The 25613-nt window shown below is 42.8% G+C and overlaps 1 protein-coding gene across 11 annotated transcripts in view; it reads right to left on the bottom strand.

Annotated features, from left to right (window-relative positions):
- Positions 1-25613, bottom strand: part of sox5 (SRY-box transcription factor 5) — a 372706-nt gene that overhangs the window by 123866 nt on the left and 223227 nt on the right. For 10 of the 11 annotated variants that reach the window (XM_072562296.1, XM_072562294.1, XM_072562297.1 and 7 more), the window contains one exon: positions 16571-16700. In XM_072562296.1, coding sequence (XP_072418397.1) covers positions 16571-16700 — 130 coding nt within the window. The remainder of the gene's footprint in view (positions 1-16570; positions 16701-25613) is intronic. The other variant, XM_072562293.1, reaches the window with a different exon arrangement.

Raw genomic sequence — 25613 nt, forward strand, 5'->3', positions numbered from 1 at the left:
CCACACAGACAGTCACCCGAGGCTGGAATCAAACCTGGGAACCTGGTGCTGTGAGGCAGCAGTGCTAACCACTGAGCCACCATACTGCCCCCTAATGTGGCACAATCAGATAGTATAAGAAGGATCACCTTTGCAGGGTTGCAGCCCAGTATTGAACAGGCATTCAGTAGCTTCTAGACCGTGGTTGGGGAGGGGGGGGTGGAGAGAGAAGCATCACAGCTGATGAACCAAACATTAATGGGGGTGGGGTGGGGGTGTACAAGTTTAGCTTCAGACTCCTCATGTTGCTGAGAGTAGCAGGTCCTCTCCACCTGCCAATTAAAGTTGATGTGCCTCCTGTCAACAATGGTTGTTTCACTTTGCCACCCCCCCCACCCCCAGTTCCCTAGCAAAGGTAGCAATACTGATAGAAGCTCACCCAATAAACATCTTCTTTTGGTTAAACATGACTCAGATTAGCTGATGAAAACCTTGCCTTGCCAGTTTTGCACATAGCAAAATTGCCGCCTATTCCTTTCAATGTAAAATGAAAGCATCCACATGACCAATTGTTTAACCAGTCTCTCCGAGCCTGCACTTACCATATGTTGGTCACACTTTCATGATGTGTACTTCATGTCTGTGCAAGATACATACCTTGTGCCCTTAGTGCTAAGGTGTATTTTGCAGGATGGAGAAAGATTTATTCAGGATGATACCATTTTTATTTATTCACTTACAGGATGTGGGCATTGCTGGTCTGGCTTGCATTTGTTGCCATGTAGAAGGTGATGGTGAGCTGCCTGGGTGAGCCCCTGCACTCTGAGTAATGTTGGTATATAGACTGCTGTTACAGAGGGAGCCACAGTGAAGGACTGGCGATATTGTTCAGAGTCAGGAAGCTCTGTGCCTTGGAGGGTCTTGCGAGTGGCAGGGTACCCTTGTTCCTGTTGCCCTTGCCCTGGTTTGGAATGGGGTGCCAAAGCAGCCTTGGTGTATCGGTGATCTATAGGGCACCTCACCCAATATTGACACACATTACCAGATGCTCGTGAGAAAGCTCTTGCAAAGTTGATTGACCTGGGTATAACTTTACCATGCCCACACAGTGTCTCTGGGGAGTGGACTGGCACACATATGAGACAGAAACATGAGGGGACAGCTCACCATCCTCACAGCTACCCAAAAGTAAGTCCAGGTCACAAAGAATCAAGCACAATCTTGCTGCTCCTGCCCCCCCCCCCCCCCCCCCACCTCAAGGCAGATTGTGTGCCTACACCATGTGGAATGGTTGCCAGGAGAATGGAGGCAGATTGTGTGCCTACACCATGTGGAATGGTTGCCAGGAGAATGGAGGTGGGCATCACGTGGCTAACAGCCAGCAGCAAGGACCACTCCTGTAGGAAGATGCAGGCCTTGCCCTTTCTCCCACTCTGCACTGCCACCACCTCCCACGTTTCTGGGTGTGAGACTCAGTCTCTGGTCCTCCCCTTGCAGTACCAGCAGTGGTCACTGCTCCCAGTGGCACTGAAGAGCTGCCAGCCTCTGACTGGCCAGAGGTGTGACATCCTGCAGGACCCGAGAGCCCTAATGCTGACCAGGAGAGTGCCTGATCAGCTTTTAATCTCATCTAGGCACCCAGGAAGGATTGTGGCAGGGTTGCCACAAGATGCGTACTCAACTATGACCAATGCACCAGCCGAATGATTGGCTTGCAGTGCAATTTAGAGCTAACCAGATTGCCATTTGTCTGAAGTCTGATGTGAACCAGATAGGTTTATCCAACAGTCAGATATATGGACACGAGTACTGAGGCTGGATTTTCATGGAATTCGGAAGTCTCAAGGAATCTTTCAAAGTGACAGGCATAGCCAAGATTTGGAAGATCTGCCACCATTTCCTGATTAAAAGCATTTCCAATTGCCCCAATGTGGGCTCACATTCACAGTCTGAACATTAAGAGGCAATAACAGGATTTAGTATTTGGTATGCTTAATGAAATAGATGTCAGTTTTTTCAACATGAGATTAATCTCTGCACGAGTTCTTAGACCTTTGTTTGGGCTTTATGAAGAGGAATTTTATTTTCACTGAAGTGTGTAGAGGCAGAAAATGATTTGGAGATGTCGGTATTGGACAGGGGTGTACAAAGTTAAAAATCACACAACACCAGGTTATAGTCCAACAGGTTTAATTGGAAGCACTAGCTTTCGGAGCGCTGCTCCTTCATCAGGTGGTGTGGAGGACACAATTGTAAGGCACAGAATTTATAGCAAAAGTTTACAGTGTGATGTAACTGAAATTATACATTGAAAAATAGCCTGATTGTTTGTTGAGTCTTTCATCTGTTTGAATACCGTGATAGTTTCACTTCTTTCATGTGTAAATCACAACTTTTTTTTAAAAAGTTACATTCTCAGGTTAACTGTAACAATTGGTGTTAGCTAGACAATATGTTGAAGGTGTTAGCCCCCTGTGTTCTCTGTCTATGCCGTAATGTTTAGACTGATTCTAATCTAAAAAGTGAGATAACAAGAGTCTTACATGAATTCATGCAGCTTTTTGAGCAACGTACAATGTAACTCTGCAAGTACAAATTTACCCCACAAACGTACATGTATACATGTGCATGTGGGTCTGTGTGTGTGTGTTTGTCTTTCTGGGTTGGGTGGTTGTGAGTGTGAGAGAGTGTATATGTGTGATATGTGTGTGTATGTGATTGTAGAGTGTCCTAAGTCTGTGAGGGGGTGCATGTGTGAGTGTGGGTGTGTGTGTCTGTGGGAGTATGTGTGTCTGTAAGAGTGTGTGTGTGTGTATCTGGGGTGGGGGGTTGCGAGTGTCTGTGAGAGAATGTGTATATGTGTTTGCGTGAGTGTAGAGTGGTCTAAGTCCGTGAGAGGATGTGTGTGTGTGTGTCTGTGTACGTGTGTCCGTGTGAATGTGTGTGTATAGGAGTGCCAGTGTGTGAGTGTGCACGCACGTGTAGGAGTATCTGTGTGTGTGTGTATAGTGCAATGGTGGTCACCTGTAGTGTGACATGAACCCAAGGTCCGGGTTGAGGCCATCCCCGTGGGTACCAAACTTGGCTATCAGCCTCTGCTCGGCCACTTTTCGTTGTTGCCTATCCTGAAGTCCACCTTGGAGGATGGTCACCCAAAGGTTCGAGGCTGAATGTCCTGGACCATTGAAGTGTTCCCCAACGGGAGGGAACCCTACTGTCAGTTGATTGTTGCCCATTCATCCGTTGTCATAGCCTTTACTCGGTTTCCCCAATGTACCATGCCTCAGGGCATCCTTGCCTGCAACGTATAAGATAGACAACATTGGCTGAGTCACATGAGTAGCTGCCATGTACATGGTGGGAGGTGTCCATGTCCACACTCTGACAGGTCTTGCAGCACCTACCATGACAGGGTTGTATGGAGTTGTCCTGAGAGCCGGGCAGCTTGCTACGAACAATGATCTGTTTGAGGTTTGGCGGTTGTTTAAAGGCAAGTAGTGGAGGTGTGGGGAAGGTCTTGGTGAGGTGCTCATCCTCATTGATATTGTGTTGCAGGTCACGAAGAACATGGTGTAGTTTTTCAGCTCCTGGGAAGTACTGAACAACGAAGGGTACCCTGTCGGTTGCAGTTATGTGTCTGTCTCCTGACGACTTCATTACGGTTCTTTCCTGTGGCACGTCGGAACTGGCGATGTACCCCGTTCTTATGAGGGTATCCCTGAGTACTTCCAGGTGTCCTGAGGCATGGTACATTGGAGAAACCGAGCAAAGGCTATGGCAACGGATGAATGGGCACCACACAACAGTCAACAGACAGGAGAGTTCCTTCCCAGTTGGGGAACACTTCAGCCGTCCAGGACATTCGACCTTGGACCTTCGGATGACCATACTCCAAGGTGGACTTCGGGACAGGCAGCAGTGAAAAGTGGCCAAGCAGAGACTGATAGCTAAGTTCCGTACTCATAGGGAGGGCCTCAACCAGGACCTTGGGTTCATGTCACATTACAGGAGACCACCATTGCACTATACACACACACACAGATACTCCTACACGCACACACCCAGGCACTCCTATACACACACGCACACAGACACACGTATACACAGACACTCACACACACCCTTACAGTCACACACACTCCCTCACGCATCCTCTCACAGACCTATACCATTCTATACTCACACACACACATATACGCTCTCTCTCAAAGACACTCACAACCCCCCACCCCAGACACACACACGCACGCACTTCTACAGACACATGCACCCCCTCACAGACTTAGGACACTCTACACTCACATACACACACATATACACTCTCTCTCACACTTAACCCCCCAACCCAGACACACACAGACAGACAAAGACCCACATGCAGACATATGTTTGTGGGGTGAATTTGTACTTGTAGGGTTACATTGTACTTTGCTCAAAAGCTGCATGAATTCATGTAAGACTCTGTTATCTCACTTTTTAGATTAGAATCAGTCTAAACATTATGGCACAGACAGAGAACACAGAGGGCTAACACCTTCAACATATTGTGTAGCTAACACCAATTGTTACAGTTAACCTGAGAATGTAACTTTTTAAAAATACTTTGGTGATTTACACATGAAAGAAGTGAAACTATCATGGTATTCGAACAGATGAAAGACTCAACAGACAATCAAGGTATTTTTCAATGTATAATTTCAGTTACATCACACTGTAAACTTTTGCTATAAATTCTGTGCCTTACAATTGGGTCCTCCACAACCACCTGATGAAGGAGCAGTGCTCTGAAAGCTAGTGCTTCCAATTAAACCTGTTGGACTATAACCTGGTGTTTTGTGATTTTTAACGAGGTAGAAAATGCATTGGAATGTAAGTTCATCTTTTTTCCATCTCCACATAAGTCCTCATTTGGCCTACTCAGGATGGATCGTGGATGACTGACTAAGGATCCAGCAGAACGTTTTTTACACAAAAGGTGGTAGGCATATGGAAGTGGTTGAGGCTGGTACATTAACAACATTTAAAAGGCATTTGGATAAAAACATGGACAGGAAAGGATTAGAAGGGGCCAAGTGCAGAAATATGGGGTTAGCTTGGATGAAAAGTTTGGTCAGCATGGACCAGTTTGGGTCAAAGGGCCTATGTCCATGCTGTAGGACTCTGTGGCTTCATGACTCTAAATGCTACAAAGGGAAAGGAGCCTGACGTCCAAGAAAACAGGGGCATAACCCTATGGCAACCAAAACTGCTCTTCCAGGTCAAAGGGCATCAACTCCATCCTGCATCCACATGCCCCTGAGCAAGGGTTACACATACTGCAGTCATTTGTGCTGTGGTAAGTCTGAGACTTTTCCAACTCAAGCCATCAGCCTCAGTAGTCCAAATCCAACTCTGACTTTTTATTCTCTCACATCTAGTTAGAGAGTTGTTTGGTAGTACAGAATTTGGGTTTTGCTGGAAAAGAACACATTTTGACAAAGCTGTTTATCTTGCACTCATCAGGACAATTCACAAGAATACCAATTCATGCAGAAAACCCACACTTATATTGCATGGAAGACAGTGCTGATCGGTTGGCAGCTGGACTCATCAGTAAAGGTATTGCCATGGAAAATGCACCAATTGATGATGATTGACAGTTAACTGTCATGCTTTGTTTACATATTTAAACAAGTGGGTTAACTCTTGATTGGTCAGGGATTGCCCTGAGGAATGAATCTATGAATGATTGTCACTTATTTTGTTGAACGGAAACAGCTGCATTATATGTACAGTTCTTTCTCTCTGCAAGGCACAGCTCTTTATGCATTAATATATGTAGCTTTCAGTGCACACAAGTGTACCACACTGCAAGATTACTGGACAGTCAAAAATTGGTTGAGTAATTCTTCACAAACAAAGGATTATTTAGCAAATGTTGTCCAATTGTGTTTTGCACCTCCTAACAATTGCCTTATTTTTGTGAACAGTGGAAAGATATGCTGATTGATAAGGTGTAGAAGTCTTTGGGACAAACAGCTTACATACCAAGCATCATACCAGCACTGAAACTTAGATAACGCATTACTCACTTGTGAGATCAGCACAGCGCCTTTTAGGCAGGACTGTTCATGGCATGCACCACCTGTGTCACCACTGCATGAAATGGTTAGCTTCACCAGTTATAGAGTCATAGAGATGTACAGCACAGAAACAGACCCTTCAGTCTAACCCGTCCATGCCAACCAGATATCCTCACCTAATCTAGTCCCACCTGCCAGCACCTGGCCCATATCCCTCCAAACCCTTCCTATTCATATACCCATCCAGATGCCTTTTAAATGTTGCAATTGTACCAGCCTCCACCACTTCCCCTGGCAGCTCATTCCATACATGCACCACTCTCTGCTTGAAAAGGTTGCCCCGTAGGTCTCTTTTATATCTTTCCCCTCTCGCCCTAAACCTATGCCCTGTAGTTCTGGACTCCCCCACCCCAGGGAAAAAAACCTTGTCTATTTACCCTATCCATGCCCCTCATGATTTTATAAACCTCAGTAAGGTCACCCCTCAGCCTCTGATGCTCCAGGGAAAACAGCCCTAGCCTATTCAAACTCTCCCCATAGCTGAAATCCTCCAACCCTGGCAACACCCTTGTCAATCTTTTCTGAACTCTTTCAAGTTTCACAACATCCTTCTGATAGGAAGCAGACCAGGATTGCGCACAATATTCCAAAAGAGGCCTAACCAATGTCCTGTACAGTCACAGCATGACCTCTCAACTCCTGTACTCAGTACTCTGACCAATAAAGGAAAGCATACCAAACGACTTCTTCACTATCCTATCTACCTGCGACTCCACTTTCAAGGAGCTATGAATGTGCACTCCAAGGTCTCTTTGTTCAGCAAAACTCCCTAGGACTTTACCATTAAGTGTATAAGCCCTGCTAAGATTTGCTTTCCCAAAATGCAGCACCTTGCATTTATCTAGATTAAACTCCATCTGCCATTCATCAGTCCATTGGCCCATCTGGTCCAGATCCTGTTGTAATCTGATATAATCTTCTTTGCTGTCCACTACACCTCCAATTTTGATGTCAACTGCAAACTTGCTAACTATACTTCTTATGCTCACATCCAAATCATTTATATCAATGACGAAAAGCAGTGACCAAGCACCAATCCTTATGGCACTCCATTGGTCACAGGTCTCCAGTCTGAAAAACAACCCTCTGCCACCACCCTCTGTCTTCTACCTTTGAGCCAGTTCTGTATCCAATTGACTAGTTCTCCCTGTATTCCATGAGATCTAACCTTGCAAAACAGTCTCCCATGGGGAACCTTGTCAAACGCCTTATTAAAGTCCATATAGATCACGTCTACTACTCTGCCATCAATCCTCTTTGTTACTTCTTCAAAAAACTCAAGTTTATGAGACATGATTTCCCACGCACAAAGCCATGTTGACTATCCTGAATCATTCCTTGCATTTCCAAATACATGTACATCCTGTCCCTCAGGATTCCCTCCAACAACTTGCCCACCACCGAAGTCAAGATCACCGGCCTATAGTTCCCTGGCTTAAACTTACTTAAACAGTGGCACTACATTAGCCAACCTCCAGTTTTCCAGCACCTGTGACTATCAATAATACAAATATCTCAGCAAGAGGCCCAGCGATCACTTTCCTAGCTTCCCACAGAGTTCAAAGGTTCACCTGATCAGATCCTGGGGATTTATCCACTTTTATGCATTTCAAGACATCCAGCACTTCCTCCTATGTAATATGGACATTTTTTCAAAATGTCACCATCTGTTTCTCTACATTCTATATCTTCCATGTCCTTTTCCACAGTAAACAGTGAGCAAAATAATAGGTTAGTATCTCCCACATTTCCTGCAGTTCCACACAAAGGCCGCCTTGCTGATCTTTGAGGGGCCCTATTCTCTCCCTAGTTACTCTTTTGTCAGTAATGTATTTGTAAAAACCCTTTGTTTTCTCCTTAATTCTATTTGCCAAATCTATCTCATGTTCCCTTTTTGCCCTCCTGAGTTCCCTCTTCAGTATACTCCTACTGCCCTTATACTCGTCTAAGGATTCATTCGATCTACCCTGTTCATACCTGACATTCAGTTCCATCTTTTTCTTAACCAAACCCTCAATTTCTTTAGTCATCCAGCATTCCCTATACCTACCAGCCTTTCCTTTCACCCTGACAGGAATATACTTTCTCTGGATTCTCATTATCTCATTTCTGAAGGCTTCCCATTTTCCAGCCATCCCTTTACCTGCAAACATCAGCTTTTGAAAGTTCAGATTTAGATTTAGATTTAGATTCCCTACAGTGTGGAAACAGGCGCTTTGGCCCAACAAGTTCACACCGACCCTCCGAAGAGTAACCCACCCAGACCCATTCCCCTCTGACTAACGCACCTAACCCATGGGCAATTTAGCATGGCCAATTCACCTGATCTGCACACAGTCGCCCGAGGCTGGAATCGAACCTGGAACCCTGGTGCTGTGAGGCAGCAGTGCTAATCGCTGAGCTACCGTGCCGCCCATTCTTGCCTAATACCATCAAAATTAGCCTTTCTCCAACTTAGAACTTCAACTTTAAGTTCTGGTATACCCTCTTCCATCACTATTTTAAAACTAATAGAATTATGGTTGCTGGCCCCAAATTGCTCCCCCACTGACACCTCAGTCTCCTGCCCAGCCTTATTTCCCAAGAGTTGATCAAGTTTTGCACCTTCTCTCGTAGGTACATCCACATACTGAATCAGAAAGTTTTCTTGTAAACACTTAACAAATTCCTCTCCATCTAAACCCTCAACACTATGGCACTCCCAGTCTATGCTTGGAAAGTTAAAATCCCCGACCAAAACCACTCTATTATTCTTACAAATAACTGAGATCTCCTCACAAATTTGTTTCTCAATTTCCCTCTGACTATTAGGGGGTCTAAAATACAATCCCAATAAGGTGATCATCCCTTTATTACTTCTCAGTTCCACCCAAATAACTTCCCTGGATGTATTTCCAAGAATACTCTCCCTCAGCACAGCTGTAATGCTATCCCTTATCAAAAATGCCACTCCTCCTCCTCTCTTGCCTACCTTTATCCTTCCTGTAGCATTTGTATCCTGGAACATTAAGCTGCCAATCCTGCCCATTCCTGAGCCATGTTTCTGTAATTGCTATGATATCCCAGTCCCATGTTCCTAACCATGCCCTGAGTTCATCTGCGTTCCCTGTTAGGCCTCTTGCATTGAAATAAATGCAGTTTAATTTATCAGTGCTACCTTGTTCTCTACTTTGTCCCTGCCTGCCCTGACTGTTTGACTCATTCCTTTTCTCAACTGTACCAGTCTCGGATTGATCCCTTTCCTCACTATTTCTCTGGGTCCCACCCCCCCTTACTAGTTTAAATCCTTCTGAGCAGCTCCAGCAAATCTCCTTGCCAGCATATTTGACCCCTTCCAATTCAGGCGCAATCCGTCCTTCTTGTACAGGTCATTTCTACCCCAGAAGAGATTCCAATGAACCAAAACTGTGAGTCCTTCTCCTATATACCAGCTCCTCAGCCATGCATTCATCTGCTCTATCCTCCTATTCCTGCCCTCACTAGCTCATAGCACCAGGAGTAATCCAGATATTACTATTCAAGGTCCTCCCTTTTAAGTTCCTGCCTAACTCTCTATATTCTCCATTCAGGATTTCATCCTTTTCCCTTCCTATGTCATTGGCTCCAATGTGTACAATGACCTCCTGCTGGGGCCTCTTCCCTCTTGAGACCATTCTGCACTCTCTCCTGAGACATCCCTGATCCTGGCACGAGGGAGGCAACACACCATTCCGATTTTTTTGCTGCTGACCACAGAAACGTCTGTCTGTGCCTCTGACTAGAGAGTCCCCTCACATAATTGATTGCTTAACCTGACATACACTTCATTGCATTAGAGCCTGTCTCAATACCAGACAATTGGCTGCTTGTGCTACATTCCCCTGAGAATCCATCACCCCCTACATTTCCCAAAACAGCAAACTTGCTTGAAATGGGGATAGCCACAGAAGACTCCTTCCTACCTGCCTACCTCTCTCATCTTTCCTGGAGTTAACCCATCTATGGGAGTGTATCTGCGACTTTTTGCTCAAACTTTGAACCTTACCTTTCCAGGATACTCTGTGGTACACTGGGCACTTTTCAGGACATTGAATAACCACTTTTGTGGCCTCTTATGAGTTTGTTCAGCAGACAGCAAAAAATAATCCAAATCAGGGTAGCCATCATCTTGCAGGATAGCTATGAAGTGCCTATTCCAGCTACATCAAGCTTGCAAGGTATGCAAATAGGGGAGGTGACGGTTTTGTGGTACAATCACAATTAATACAATCACTGGACTATTAATCTAGAGCCCCTGTAATATTCTGGGGACCGGGGTTCAAATCCTGCCACTGCAGGTTGTGGAATTTGAATTCAATAAAAATATGGAATTTAGAGTCTGATGATGACTGTGATTGTTGGAAAATTCCATTTGGTTCACTAATGTTCTTTAGGGAAGGAAACTGCCATCTTTACCTGGTCTGGTTTACATATGACTCCAGACACACAGCAATGTGGTTGACTCTTAACTGCCTGCTGGGCAACTAGGGATGGGTAATTAATACTGGCCTAGCCAGAGACATCTGTATCCTGTGAGTGAATTTTAAACATTTCTAAAAATGGCTCAGGAGAGTTAGGAGAAGTGAGGCCTGCAGATGCTAGAGATCAGAGTCGGAAAGTGTGGTGCTGGAAAAGCACAGCAGCTCAATCAGCATCCGAGGAGCAGAAGAGTTGACGTTTCATCAGGATTGATGAAGGGCTTATGCCCGAAACGTCCACTCTCCTGGTCCTGGTCCTCAGATGCGGACTGAGCTGCTGTGCTTTTCCAGCGCCACACTTTTCAACTCTGGAGAGTTAAGATCTATTTACCAGGCTGCTGGTAAGTCAGACCTTGTATTTCATGGAACTATAGGAATTCCAATGTGTATAAAGACCAGTGAAGGTAGTTTTGTGGTAGACAGTAGTAGAAGACTGGAAGGTGATGATTTTGTGGTATTGTCGCAAGACTCAATCCAGAAACCCAGGCTCAAATCCAACCATGGAACATGACAATGAAGTCTGAAGTCAATAACAATGTAGAATTAAGAGTCTCATTGTGACCATGAAATCATTGTTTGGGGGGGGGGGGGGGGGGGGTGAGGAAACTTATCTGGTTCACTAATGTCCTTTAGGGAAGGAAACTGCACGAGACTCCAGACCCACAGCAATGTGGTTGAGTCTTAACTGCCCTCTGGGCAATTAGGGATGGGCAATAAATGCTGTCCCAGTCAGAGAAGCCCACCTTCTGTGAATGAATAAGGCAAAAAAGGACAACTGGCCAATTTCTTAACTTGAACATTGAGGGAATTTGACTGGTCTATTTCAAGCACGACTCTTTTGTGAGTGTGCAGGAATTCATTTGTTTAAGTGAACTTAAATTCTGTGGCTGCTCTGTTATATTTCTAGGTCATTAGCTTAGACCACAAACGAGTCCAGATGTAAAGATCACCATTCTGCCACTGAGTTACTGGCTGGAGGTATCAAATGAAAATGACCTCCTGTTTCAAAGAGATTCAGGGCACATGCATCAGGGAGATATCCCCAGTCACTCTCACCCTCCTGCAAACAGCAAGCAGCAGAGAAGGATGACAGGAGATCACTCTCAAGCTACCGTCAGAGCTGAGGAACCAGGAGAAGCAGCAGGAGAAGGAGGGAGAAAATGGGAAGTCAAAATAAATAGAAATTAAGCAAAGCTTTTTTTGTTAGTAAATGAAAGGATGGGAAGAAAAGATTTTCACTTTAAATACTCAACCATGTTGATCTTGTAAAGAGTTTGTTGCTACATGTGTTCAATGGAATGCAAGTACATCCACAGCAGATGATGTGTAAAAATAACATTTCAATACTGTCAGCTCAAGACTCTGTATCCTAAAATTGCCGGGTGTTACAATTACAAAATACATATATTTACTAATGCTGATTGAACAGACTTAAGGGGTTAAAGATATGCAAATCCTTAACAGTGAGATGTCACGTTCACATACTTTTGGACATTAAATTTAATTTTAAAAAGTGCTGCAGCCAATAAGGTAACACTAAACCAGTTGGACTGAGGTTGGAACTCATCTGCAGCTCTGGACACTCTACTCCTGTTCTTTAGGGAAGAAAGTTTAACGTACTTAATTGGTCATGACTCAAGACTAACTGCAATATCTTCTCAAAAGACCCAGAAGGCATCTCAGATATTTCACCATAACAAGGTCTAATATGAATAAAATTGGACAGGCCACTCAGCATCAATCTCGGCACCAGACAGAAAAGTTAAGTAAGGGCTTTAGGACATTAGAGCAAGTTTGCAATGATGTCATGAAGCTGCTCATTACTGAACATAAACAGCAGAGTCTGGGTAGAGTTACCATGAGAGAGAGAGACTGGCAGGGAGATAAGCATGTGGAGTAAAACAATAAGCATTACACAACAGTCCTTTTGCTAATGTAACAATATGATTGGGGTTCAGCATATCTCTGAATACCATGTATTGTAGCATTTCGCCTGAATGTATAATAAACAGAGTTATAAAGAAACCCAAGCCTTGTCTTCTCCTTGGGCAGTCTATCTTAAACCCAAGCTTTTCCCATAATGCCATTAAAAAAAGATGGTGGCAGCAACGAGATTCATTGCCCAGAAAATAGTTGCAGCAGTGAAGATCAATAAACAGACCCGAAATCATTTGAAAAGAATATTTTTAAAAAGAACACTTTTTCACAAAATCTCTGAAACACCTGTCAGAAGAGGAGTCATGCTGAATAGCCTTTTTTAAATTCATTCATGGGATGAGGATATTGCTGGCTAGACCAGCATTTATTGTCTCGAGGGCAGTTAAGCGTCAACTGCATTACTGTGGGTCTGGAATCACATGTCGGCCGGGCCAAGTAAGGAAGACAGTTTCCTTCCCTGAAGGGCATTAGTGAACGAGATGGGCTTTTCCAAAAAATTGACATAATTAGCATTTTAATCCCAGATATTTACTGAATTCAAATTTCCCCATCTCCCAGTCCCTGGGAAATTACCTGGGTCTGTGGATTAGCAGTCCCTTGATAACATCACTGGGCCACAGCTGCAATGAAGGAAAAATTTCTGAACAGAAAACTCCTACAAAAAAGCCACGGTTGTAAATTTTACAGCCAGTAACAGGACAAACAAGCTTTGAAGGGAAAAATATAACATTGAGACCAATGGAAGCCCATCAGGAGACAAGGGGATAAATGTGCATCAAGGATCTACAAAAGGAAGCTAGTTAAGTTAAGACTTCTAACAGTGATCCAGTAGTTCCAGATTATTCATCCAATGACAAAGTCTACAATGAGCAAGTTAAAAAAAATCCAGAAACCAGCGTAAAGTTAATTGATTGAAAATTTTGTAGATATAATACTATTTCTTGGAATGTGAAGTTTTGAAGCCTTGATGGTGAAGTTTGACATTTTTAAAATTATGTTGATGGCTCAGGTGTGAAATGCAGGTTTTATTTGGCAAATAAGTTTTAATTAGTTTTAATCATTAAAAAAAGTTTAGATAAATAAAATGAAAACAAATCAGATCAAATGATATCAAATTCAGTGGAACAGACCTTCAGATGCAAAGGACAGACATCACAGTAACCATTTTGATAGTCAAAAAAAAACAACCGAATCCACTGAGACCATTTTGAAGAAGTTTCCACACTGAGATCTTTTAGAAATTCTTCAGTTATCCTTGAAAATATCTTCATTCATCTCTATGAAGACGTCATATTGGTAAAGGAAAATCCAACTTTCCATTGAAAAAATAGCAGAGACTGACAGGTTCCAGCTGTAGTTCTACAACAGCGAATATTCAATAGCTTTCAACAACTAAGACAACAAAACAAGGCATTAAATTTACTGTCACACAAAGAGATCAATAATCTACATTTAAAGTAAAAAAGGACTTCAAGTGACCATCAACAATCAGCCAATGCAACAAAATGCACCAATAATGACTTCCCACCTGAAAATCCAAGCTTTCACACTCAGTTGATACATATGCAAGTTGTCTAACAATTATTAAGATTTTGAACGATGTCACTCTTTTCTTAGAGAAGACCACTATCTGATACAGATCTTGTCAATGGAGAAGAAAGAATAACGCATATATTCCTGTGCTTACATCAATGCCAAACCCTTCAGCAAGCACTACTGAACAAATGAAAATTAGCAGAGAAAAAGAGAGCTCACCAACATTTACTCAAGTATTGTAAACATTTCTAATTCACCTATTGATAGGGCTCAGTTAAGTCAAAACCTTTGGGAGCGGTGGAAGATATAAGAAAAAGAACTAACAGTAAATGTTGTATGAAGAAGTAATCAAGGTATCTCATTTGAGAACATTTATAAATGATAATCGACCTTTAAGGCAAGGGAAAAATGTTGTGAGGACCTTGGGACCCTGGAGCAACCTTGTAACCATGTCATGGAATCTTTCTCATTGGACATACATAGTACAATGTGGGTGGAGTCAGAGAGAGACTGGAAGTGAGAAACCCATCCAGAGAAGCATGTGGAGTTGACCAACTAGACGATAGAGTTCATAGAACTGTCTTTTAATAATGTAAGAGTAGGATGAGTACATCTCTGAGTAGCATTTACGTAGTATTTACTGTTAATAGAAATAAGCAGTTGTAAAGGAGCCTTAGATTGAAAGCAGTTCATGAGCTTAACTTCTCCTTGACTTGCTTAAAATCAATCTCTTGGTTGAAGGGATAAAACCACATAACAAAAGAACAAGCAAACCATAGATAACCCACTCAATCCTGCAAAGCACCCTTCCCTAACAAAAGGGGAATTATACCCAAATTATGAGTGTTGTTCTACTGACTAGTTAAGTAACATGCTGACATAGACTCATTGATTTACAGCTTTCAGCCAACATCCTACAGCTGAGACTCCTCCATCATTATCCCTGGGGTTGAGAGTGTGGGGACTGCAGCATGAACTCTAAATCCCACGAGGTCACATGGCACATCAGGCCATATATGGACAAGGAACCTCCTGCTGATTCATCAGATCACACCTTGGTTTTCCCGCCTCTTCCTCTAGCATTTGTTCCTGGGCTTTGAGCATCTTCCTTTGTTCCATGTTTCTCCCCTCTCATTTAAAGTCCTTAACCTCTAATACAGCCCAACCACCCAGCTCATTTTCTCAAGGAGTTATTTTCCTCAGCATTTACACTGAATGCGTTTTCCATCCCAGCTAGTTTCAATCTCCATCTCAGTCCATCACTTTCTTTCTCCTTGGAGTTCAATGCCTTCTGAATCTGTCCCTCCACATAAACTCTCCAAGCCATGTTCATTCCCCTGACCTTAATGTCCCATACGGCCTCATAATTTCAATCGTAACAATCAGAATTAAGGCCACCACTTCCTTGTATTATTCTCCAACAACATTGACTAAACCCTACTTCCTTGTGTAACTGTTTCAGAAAATAAACACCACTCAATTGATTTATGACGGTACTCACAAAATCCCAACCCTCTAGCCTATGGCCCTCTGTGCACCACAACCTTCCTGCAGTGATCAATTTGATCAGAGAGTCACCTCCAACTCTGAAGCACTAGTTCCCAATCGAATCATATGTCTCTCGCTCTCCGTCTCTCTCACTCTAACCATTCCTCTACACATCCCTTGTCCCCCACTCTCTTTAGTCTCAGCAACTCGGATTTGAAGGGATATAGCAGACAAGTGATTTAACCATCACCACCAGATCTGGCTGGGCCATACAAAATCGTACGGAGTCCTGATCTTGCTTCCTAAAATGTTTCACTATTTCAGAACCATCCTAGAATGAAAGGATGACATCTGCCTTCTCTGTTGTAAAGGAGGAATAATTTTCAAAAGGGTGGCAAGGGGATGATTTTTAAAGAAGTGTTCAAAACTATAAGAACTTGCTTTAAGGTAAATCAGCAAAACTTACAGACATTTCCACTGGTTCGTAAGTTTCTAAATATAGGGTTTAAAATTAAAATCAACAGAACTGATACTACAAAATAAACAAATGTCTCCTGAACTTAATTTGTTAATCATAGATCAGGCTCAGCGTCAGTCAGAATTTGCTGAGAGACAGGTTCTGAAATAATTATTAATGATTCCCTGATAACACCATGATGGAGAAACTCATAATTGTCAGTTACATTATCAGTTAGATAAAATTCAAAAGAATATGTAGAATCGGAGTCTCTTTGCAAAGCACACGTTCTGCCTTTCAAGTATGGAGTCAACAAATAACAAATGGGCTTTCCTACCCACTTGCCTGAAGGGTAAGTTAGCTTCATTTCACACCCCAACAAAACATTGCTGTTATGTTACATGACCTCTTCATCCCCGACTTATTTCTCTGAATACCAACCAGCCTGTCTTGCTGACAGACTAACAACATACCACAATGTGGCATATTCCCAGAGTATCTCCAGGACCTCGTCCCGACTGCACTGCTTGCTGTTGAGCATTCCAAACACTTACTGCATCCTCCGGGTTTGTAGGAGAATCCAGGAGGCAGGAGGAATCCTTGCTGGGCTGCTGCAGCTGCCAATGTCCGCTGGTCTGGAGGGAACACTGGAATCATCAACGGAGGCAACTGACCTTGAACCTGCTGAACATGAAACAAGAACATCAACAAAAAAATGGAAACAATCACAAGAGATGTTTTTTTCTTCATAATAGGAGTGAAATTGCAGTTAAATGCAAGGACTATTCCCAACACACAATTCATCGCAACATGTGTCATACATGTGATGAATTTGTCTCCAGTGTTTGAAATGCTAGTTTCATGGTTCTGGGACCAGAAAGAATCTAAGCAATCTTGAGTGCAAGTCTAACTTGACATCTTTAACAATAAGTTGTTGGGGTGAACACCAGAAACCCAAACGAATTACACATGTCCTTTGGGGACATCACCTTATCACCCTGACCTGACCTGGTCCCCACGTGACTCCAGACTCTTGCAATGGTGTCAATTCTTCCCTTTGTAAAGCAACAAGGAAATAAATAGTTTGGAAACAGATTTAAGTAGCTCACTTTCACAACCTCAGCACATTAAAAGCACTTTGTAGCTAATTAAGTATTTTTCAAAATGTGATGTCACATTGCAAAGAAAGCTTTGCAAGCAAATATGCTCATGGCCAACAGCCATGAGATAATTACCTGATCATTTTTGTTATCAATGTTGGACGAGGCCAGAATTCTCAGGGAGAATTTCACTGCCCCTCTTCAAAGACTGCCATCTTTTAACTCTGCGTGACAGGGCAGTGTAGTGTAAAGTGTTAATACTCAAATATGTCAATAATCAACTACATCAGCAGTGACCTAAGAGATCACATGACGAGAGACTTTGGGGAGACATGCAACTATATAGACCTGGTGCTAAGTCTAAGAGTGTACATAATTCACAGAATATTAAATCAAAGCTAACCCTACCAAGATTTGGACTTAAGCAGCCTCTCATACAAATTGCCAAGAACCCAAACTCTTCCAAATCCCACCATGATAGCAACCAAAGTGGATGGGACTTCAGTTTTCATTCAAAAGGCTGTAGCTTTCATAGAGTAGCATCCCTGCATTATTACACTGGGATGCTGTCTACCAAGTGAGAAATGAGTCCACAATTTTCTGACTCAAACAAGTGTACTGTACAGCTAAAACAATCTCATTTCCAGAATCTCTCTCATGGGGGAATGAATATCATGATGCACAGCCATCTTAGGGAATTCGTATTGAGACAGACAACTAACATAGTGAATATTGAGACATATGGCTAACATGGGGAATGAATAATGAGACACACAGCTAACATGGGGAACAAATATTGAGATACACAGCCAACATGGGGAACAGATAGTGACGGCTAACATGATATAAAAGGTTCTATTGGAAATGATATTTTGGAGTTCAACAGTTTCAGAATGATCGTGAAAGGTGTGATTATAGGGTCGTATAGCATGGAAACAGACCCTTCAGTCCAACTCATCCATGCCAACCAGATATCCTAAGCTGATCTAGTCCCATTTACCAGTATTTCTATTCATATATGCAACCAGATTATTTTAATGTTGTAATCAAACCAGCCACCACCAATTCCTCTAGCAGCTCATTCTATACACGCACTATCCTCTGCATGAACAAGTTGCCCCTTAGATTCCTTTTAAATCTTGCCCCTCTCACCTTCAACCCATGCCCTCTAGTTTTGGACTCCCCTACCCTAGAAAAAAGGATCCAATAAGAAACAGTCAAATGGACTGAAAAAAGCCTAAGACTTCTGTTCATTCCTCAACATGTCTGTGTATTTTGTTCAGGGCAATGTGGAATTTAAATAATAATTTTTTTAACAAATGTGGATTTCACTAATATTATTACAACCCAACTCTGGAGACTTCATGTGTAAGAAGTAAAATACTTTCCATTTTATATGTACGAAATGAAATTCATAAAGTTCAGACAAAGCACATATTCACAAACAAAACAAAGTGATTTCTAAGCTAAAATAAAACACTGCGGATGGTGGGTGTCTGAAATGGAAGCAGAAAGTGCTGAGATAATGCAGCAGATCTAACAGAATCTGAGGGGAAGAATTAGAGTTAATGTTTCAGGTTGATGACGCTCAACCCTGTCCGATCTTGAGCCCAAGACCTGAACTCGGTCTCTCCTGCCACATACGTCACCTGACCTGCTGAATATTTTCAGCATTTTCTGCTTCCTTTTACTGAACTAACCTGGCAATTTACTTTAATCTCAAGCAACGGGTGTAGAAGTTTCCACTTACCTCATGGGCAATTTAAAATGCTTTTCAGAGCGTGGCTGCCAAATTGGTGACAAATAATATGGTGTAGGGCCATACCAATTAGGTAGAGGGCCCTGACTATACAAACCCGATCCACGCCAGACGGCAAAAGAAAGCCAAACAGCAACAGTCCACCCACAAACACGAGTCATTCTGAACCCAGTGCCAAGGTAAAATCTTGGTCCTGTAACTCTAAAGCACTGCTAATTGCCTGCGTGTTTTAATTGTGCCTGGACTATACCACACACTTTCCTGTCTCCTGGTAGTTGTCGCCCTGATATGGTGTGGGGAATTTTCTTCCATTCACACAATTTTTCTACAAATCTTCTGCTAAAATTAACACTACCATTCAGCATAGGCCCCACAGTAGACTAGCCCACTGCCAGGCTCAGGGACATTGATGACGGTCTGGCAGATTTGTCCTGTAAGGATCATAGACGCTCTTAAATCTCCTGCCTCCCTTGCCATTGTCAGAAAATCTTAGCTCAATGATTCAAATGATTGTTTGTTCATGTTGCCTTCTCATGACTGAAGCCAGTATTTTTTCTACATTCACTGCCACTCCTCACTAATAATATAAAATTGTAGTTAAATGTATATTTTGAATGCACAAAGAAATGCCTTCAGTGCTTCCACTGAAATCAAGCCTCCCATCCACAGACAGTATCACTGTTATATAAATGTGTCCTTATCTACCTCCCCTCTCACTGAAAAAATTACTATTTATAGTGATGGGAACGTTCAGAATGTAAATAACACGTTAGTGTAGGAGAGTAGAAGGCAATTATCTGAAGGTTGGGTTAAGATCAATTACTAAGCTTATGTGGGTGGAGTTATGTCGCCTTGTTCAATAATATCTGACCTATGCCAGCTCATTCACTGCAAAAGCAGATCAATTTCTCATCCCCAGCACCAACACGTTTTAAACGGGTTGGTTAGCTCAGTCAGCTGGACGGCTGGTTTGCAATGCAGGGGTTCGGTTCCCACATTGGCTATAAGTCCCTTCTTCGCAGCCTCTCTCCTCACCTGAGGTGTAGTACCTCTCAGGTTAAACCACCACCAGTTGCCTCTATCTCTGTCCAGTGGGAGAGGAGGACTGTACTGACTTTACCTTATTTAAGAGTTTAGAGACATACAGCATGGAAACAGACCCTTCGGTCCAACTCATCCATGCTAACCAGATATCCCAACCCAATCTAGTCCCACCTGCTAGCACCCAGCCCATATCCCTTCAAACCCTTCCAATTCATATACCCATCCAAATATCTTTTAAATGTTGCAATTGTACCAGCCTCCACCACTTCCCCAGGCAGCTCATTCCATACACGCACCACCCTCTGGATGAAAATGTTGCCCCTCAGGTCTCTTATATTTTTCCCCTGTCACCCTAAACAAATGCCCTCTAGTTCTGGACATCTCCACTCCAGGGAAAATACTCTGTCTATTTATCCTATATATGCTCATAATTTTATAAACCTCTATAAGGTCACCCCTCAGTCACCGACGCTCCAGGGAAAACAGCCCCTGCCTGTTCAGCCTCTCCCTATAGCTCAAATCCTCCAATCCTGGCAACATCCTAATAAATCTTTTCTGAACTCTTTCAAATGTCACCGCATCCTTCCAATAAGAAGGAGACCAGAATTGCACGCAATATTCCAAAAGTAGCCTAACCAATGTCCTGTACAGCTGCAACATGACCTCCCAACTCCTGTACTCAAGACACTGACCAATAAAGGAAAGCATACCAAGCGCCTTCTTCACTATCCTATCTACCTGCGATTCTACTTTCAAGGAGCTATGAACCTGCAATCCAAGATCTCTTTGTTCAGCAACACTCCTAGGAGCCTTACCATTTAGTGTATAAGTCCTGCTGAGATTTGCTTTCCCTAAATACAACACCTCACATTATCTAAATTAAACTTCATCTGCCACTCCTCAGCCTATTGGCCCAAGTGATCAAGATCCCATTGTAATCTGAGGTAACCTTCTTCGCTGTCCACTACACTTCCAATTTTGGTGTCATCTGCAAACTTACTAACTATACCTTCTATGCTCACATCCAAATCATATATATAAATGACAAAAAGTAGTGGCCCCATAAAGGTTTCAATTGAGACTTTGATTACATTGATGAAACCTTTTAGCTTGAGGAAACATCTAGAGGCAGCACTGCTGCCTCAGAGCGCCAGTAACCCAGGTTTGATTCCACCCTTGGGAGACTGTGTGGAGTTTGTACACTCTCCCCATGTCTACGTGGTTTCCTCTCACAGTCCAAAGATGTGCAGGTTAGATAGATGGCCATGCTAAATTGCCCATAGTGTCCAGTGATGTGTAGGTCGGTGGATTAGCCATGGGAATTGCAGGATTACAGGTATGGGGTGGGTCTGGGTGGGATGTTCTTTGAAGGGTCAATGAGACTTGATGGGCTGAATGTCCTGCTTCCGGACTGCAGGGATTTGAGGAAACCATAAAAACAAAATAGTCCCTGATAAATAAGAAGGAATTCAGAAGAAACGTCTTTGCCTAGAGAATGGTTTGGATGTTGAACTTAGTGTCATAGAAAATAGTTGAGGCAAGTCGCCTGGATATATTCAAGGGGAAAGAACCAGAGAAAATAGGAGCAGCAATTGGCCATTTGGCCCTTCAAGCCTGGTCCATCTTTCAATATGATCCTAGCTGATTGACGCATGGGAGAACTGAACAGAAGGATGTGTTGACACAATGAGATGAAGGAGGTAGGAGGATAATGTGCAGATAATAAATATCAGTACAGGCCAGTTGGGCTGACTGGCCTTTTTTTTGTCATGTGTGAGGGGAAGGGTGCGGTTCACATTATGCTTGCTCCACTGAATACAGATCAGATAAGGATCAGACGCTGGATCTTATGAAGAAAAATATTCTTCAGTCTCTATTACCTTTTCACAAAGCTCAACTGTGTTGTCTTTTAAGCAGAGGCACACTGACTATATTTGGATTACGGGTAGTCTCAAACAAAATAAAACAAACAGCTGTGCAGAATATTTTACACAGACGAGATCGGCAGGAAGCCCCAGAACTTCTAAAGGTTCTGGAGATAAAAGTGACTTTGCCAAGCATGAAGATTCTGAACAACGCATTGAAAACAGAGTGACAGATGGTTCCTACCAGGGACTGCGCTGCCAAGAGAAAAAAAATTATAGAAAAAAAAGTGATGTTATTGAAAATGACTAGAAAGTTCTCAGATGAATTCAACATTCCCATCTCTTTGCAAGTGCTAGTCTGCCTTAAGGGCTAATGAAGAGAAAACATAACCTGTCAATACAGAGATTACAATGTAACACAAGTCAGTACTTGAACCTGACTGAACGCTCAACAGGGAGTAATGCATCTCAGAGAAGATTTGCTAACAGACCCACCAGGAAAATTTGCTTTTTGACTCGACAACTTGTCAGATTATACCACCCAAGGTCATTTGATTGGAGCAAATAAAATGCGTAAGTTAAGGACTGGTGAACTTTGCTCAAAATTGTGGTGGCTTAGCCAATAGCCTTCAGAAGAGGCGGGATAGAGACTTGATGATTTTAATGTTGGTGATTGAAATACATCTCCATTATAAACAGCAGCTCTTCCATACACCGTACCAGTGAGATAGTAGGGAATCGGCTCCTTCCCATCTTTCTTTGAGGACTTAGATCATTAACAAGGGATTATTGATGACTTCACAACAAATGGATTCAGTGGGCTGTGGCCTGCAGGATGGGTAGGGCCTGGGTGAGGTATGGCCAATTAAGTCTTGAATGAAGTTGACAGTTTTATTTTAAACAGATGATGATGATAAAAGGGCGAGTCACTTTTTTTTTGTGTATTAGGTTCCATTCTGATAAGCCATTCTCGTTCACTCACTAACACAATGGCTAGGCTACCTGCCACAGCATTTGGGCTGACCGTGGCAACGGCCCCTGAACAAAGTGATCCAATGGCCCAGGTTCATCTCTGGGGACGTGGGTTCAAATCTCAGCATGCCAAATCAAATTCAATGACTAAATCTGGAACTTAAAGTTACTCTCAGTAATGGTGAATTTGAATTGATGCAAAAATTCACCGGGTTCTCTTTATAAAGGAAATCTGCCATCCTTACTCCACCTGGCCTACTTGTGACTCCGGACCACCAGTGATGTTGACTCTCAACTGCCCTCTGCAGGGGCTGAGCAAACTATTATAGATGGATAACAAATACTGGCCCTAGCGAGTTTTGAGAAGATTTGTAGCCCAGGTTGAGGCTCTGGATGTAGGTTTGCTCACTGAGCTGAAAGGTTTATTTTCAGATGTTTCATCAGCATACTAGGTAACATCTTCAGTGAGCCTCTGGCTTCGTCCGGAGGTTCACTGAAGATGTTACCTCGTAGGGTGACAAAACATCTGAAAATGAACCTTCCAGCTCAGTGAGCAAATCTGCATCCACACATACTGGCCCTGCCAGTGATTCCCATATGCCATAAGAATACAAATGCTGGTGGAGACCTTCCTGGTACCACTTCACTAAGTGATGTGAGTATCTTACTTGCTGTGTCCAACCAACTCCTGGTACATGTATGACAGCACGTTCTATATCATAGCAGTGACTATACTTCCAGAGTGTGTCATTGGCTGTAAAGCCCTTTGAGATGACTTGTGTTTGCTAAATCATTCCTTTTTTTAAAAACTTTTTAGTGCACAGGAATGCAACAATACATATTAAGTACATACCATGCTACACTTGCTGAGCGACTTGCTTGATTTCAACAGAGTTGCAGCTCATTACTAAAGTCACAAGGTTGCAGGTTCGAGTCTGCAATGCAGTACTGAAGGAGTGCTGCCGTGTTGGAGGCACTGTCCTTCAGATGAGATGTTAAAATGAGGGGGATACAAAGGACCCTACGTCACTGTTGTGAAGAGAAAGGGAATGTTACCAAAGTCCTGGCCAATAACTCGCCCTCAATCAGTATCATAAGAAGTGATTATCTGGGCACGATCACACAACATGCATGTTAACTGGAGGCTTGCTGTGCACAAGTTGGCTGGTGTTTTCATACACGACAACAGCAACCATCCTTCTAAAGCACTTCACTGGCTGAACCATATGTTATAATGTCATGTAATTGTGAGGATGCCTATCTAGCTCCAAAATTTCTATTATTCACGAACATTCTGGATTTCTTTTTAAGTTTGCCTCTTCTTAGAGGCTTTACTGCCTCGAGTGCTTATGCAAAACCGTGGCTGCCATTAGGCGTTGAACATTCTGCTTTATATCTCGACTGATCATAATTAGAAACAAAAACTCTTCAACACACTGAGTGAATGGTATTTGACTAATGTGCAGGCAACCAGCAACATGCTTATTATTCAAAGTCTTTGAGGAAACAGCAGTAACACAAGCTCATTATCTTGACTACCTTTTCATTCTTTACTTGCAACATTGCGCTAAGCTGATAAAACAAAACAACTTACAATTATATTTGAGTTATGAAGCAATAAAATAACCCAGAGAACTTCAAAACGAGCATTATTATACAAGGTTTGACATTGAGTGATATGAGGAGATGTTAGGACATTAGGAGATGCTCTGGTGACTGAAAGAGATAGGTGATCCAAAGGAGAGGGAGGTCTCCGGGTAGAGAGGTTTAAGCAGGGAATTACAGAGGTTGGGGTAAAGCAGCTGATGTATAGACACCGATAGTGGAAACTGAGGATTGACAAAAGACCAAAATTGGAAAAGCACAGCTAAGTCAAAGGTTTGTGGTGCTGAACAAAATCAGAGGGGCAAGGATGAAGAGGGATTTGAACATAAGAAACAGCATTATAAAATTGAAGCTCTGTTTAAGCCTATGAGACCTCTGTCCACCATCTACTAGGCACAAGTCAGAAATGTGGTGGACCACTGGCCAATTACTTGGTTGAGTGTAGCTCCAACCACACTCAAGGAGCTGGACTATCATCCAGGACATAACAGCCTACTTGAACAACAACACTGTCACCAGGACAAATGTTAATTTCCTCCAACATCAACGCAGTTTGTACATCTGCAAGACATACTGCAGCAACTCAGCAAGTCTCCTTCAGTAGCACCTTCTAAATCCTCATGCTCCCCCACGTTTGAAGGACAAGGGCAACAGAGAGAGGAATCACCTGCTAGTTCCTCTCAAGCCACTTGGAACTATATCACTGTTCCATCAGTGTTGCTGGGTCAAACTCCTGGAATCGCCTCATTAAAGGTACTGTGGGTGTTTCTACACCAGATGGATTGCAGTGGTTCAAGAATGTGACTCACCACTACCTTCTGAAAGGAAATCTGGGATGGGTAACAAATGCTGGCCCAGCCAGTGACAGCTACATCCCTTGAATGAATTTTGAAAGCAGGTTAGTAAGCATCAGGGCAATGGAATGAAACTACAATACAGAGTTTTGAATGACCTTAAGCCAACGAAAGATGCAAGGTGAAAGGCCAGCCAGACGTATACAGTTGAGTTAACAAAGGTCGGGCAACAAAATTAGAGACTATTCTGCTTTATTTCAAAATCCCCCATGCACAGAATTCTCAAAAGGATTATAACATTCCACCTCATTTTGGTGGAATGCAGTTCAATCTTCATGTACACTCCGCTATTAACTTTGGAAGACCATGTGGTAAAAGGCGAAGAAAGGGAATGGGCAGAATTCAAAACTTGTCTCACTAGGATCATGAGCCCAGCATTAAAGAGCAAGCACGGTCTG

This window comes from Chiloscyllium punctatum, chromosome 44, assembly GCF_047496795.1.
Source record: "Chiloscyllium punctatum isolate Juve2018m chromosome 44, sChiPun1.3, whole genome shotgun sequence".
Lineage (NCBI taxonomy): Eukaryota > Metazoa > Chordata > Chondrichthyes > Orectolobiformes > Hemiscylliidae > Chiloscyllium > Chiloscyllium punctatum.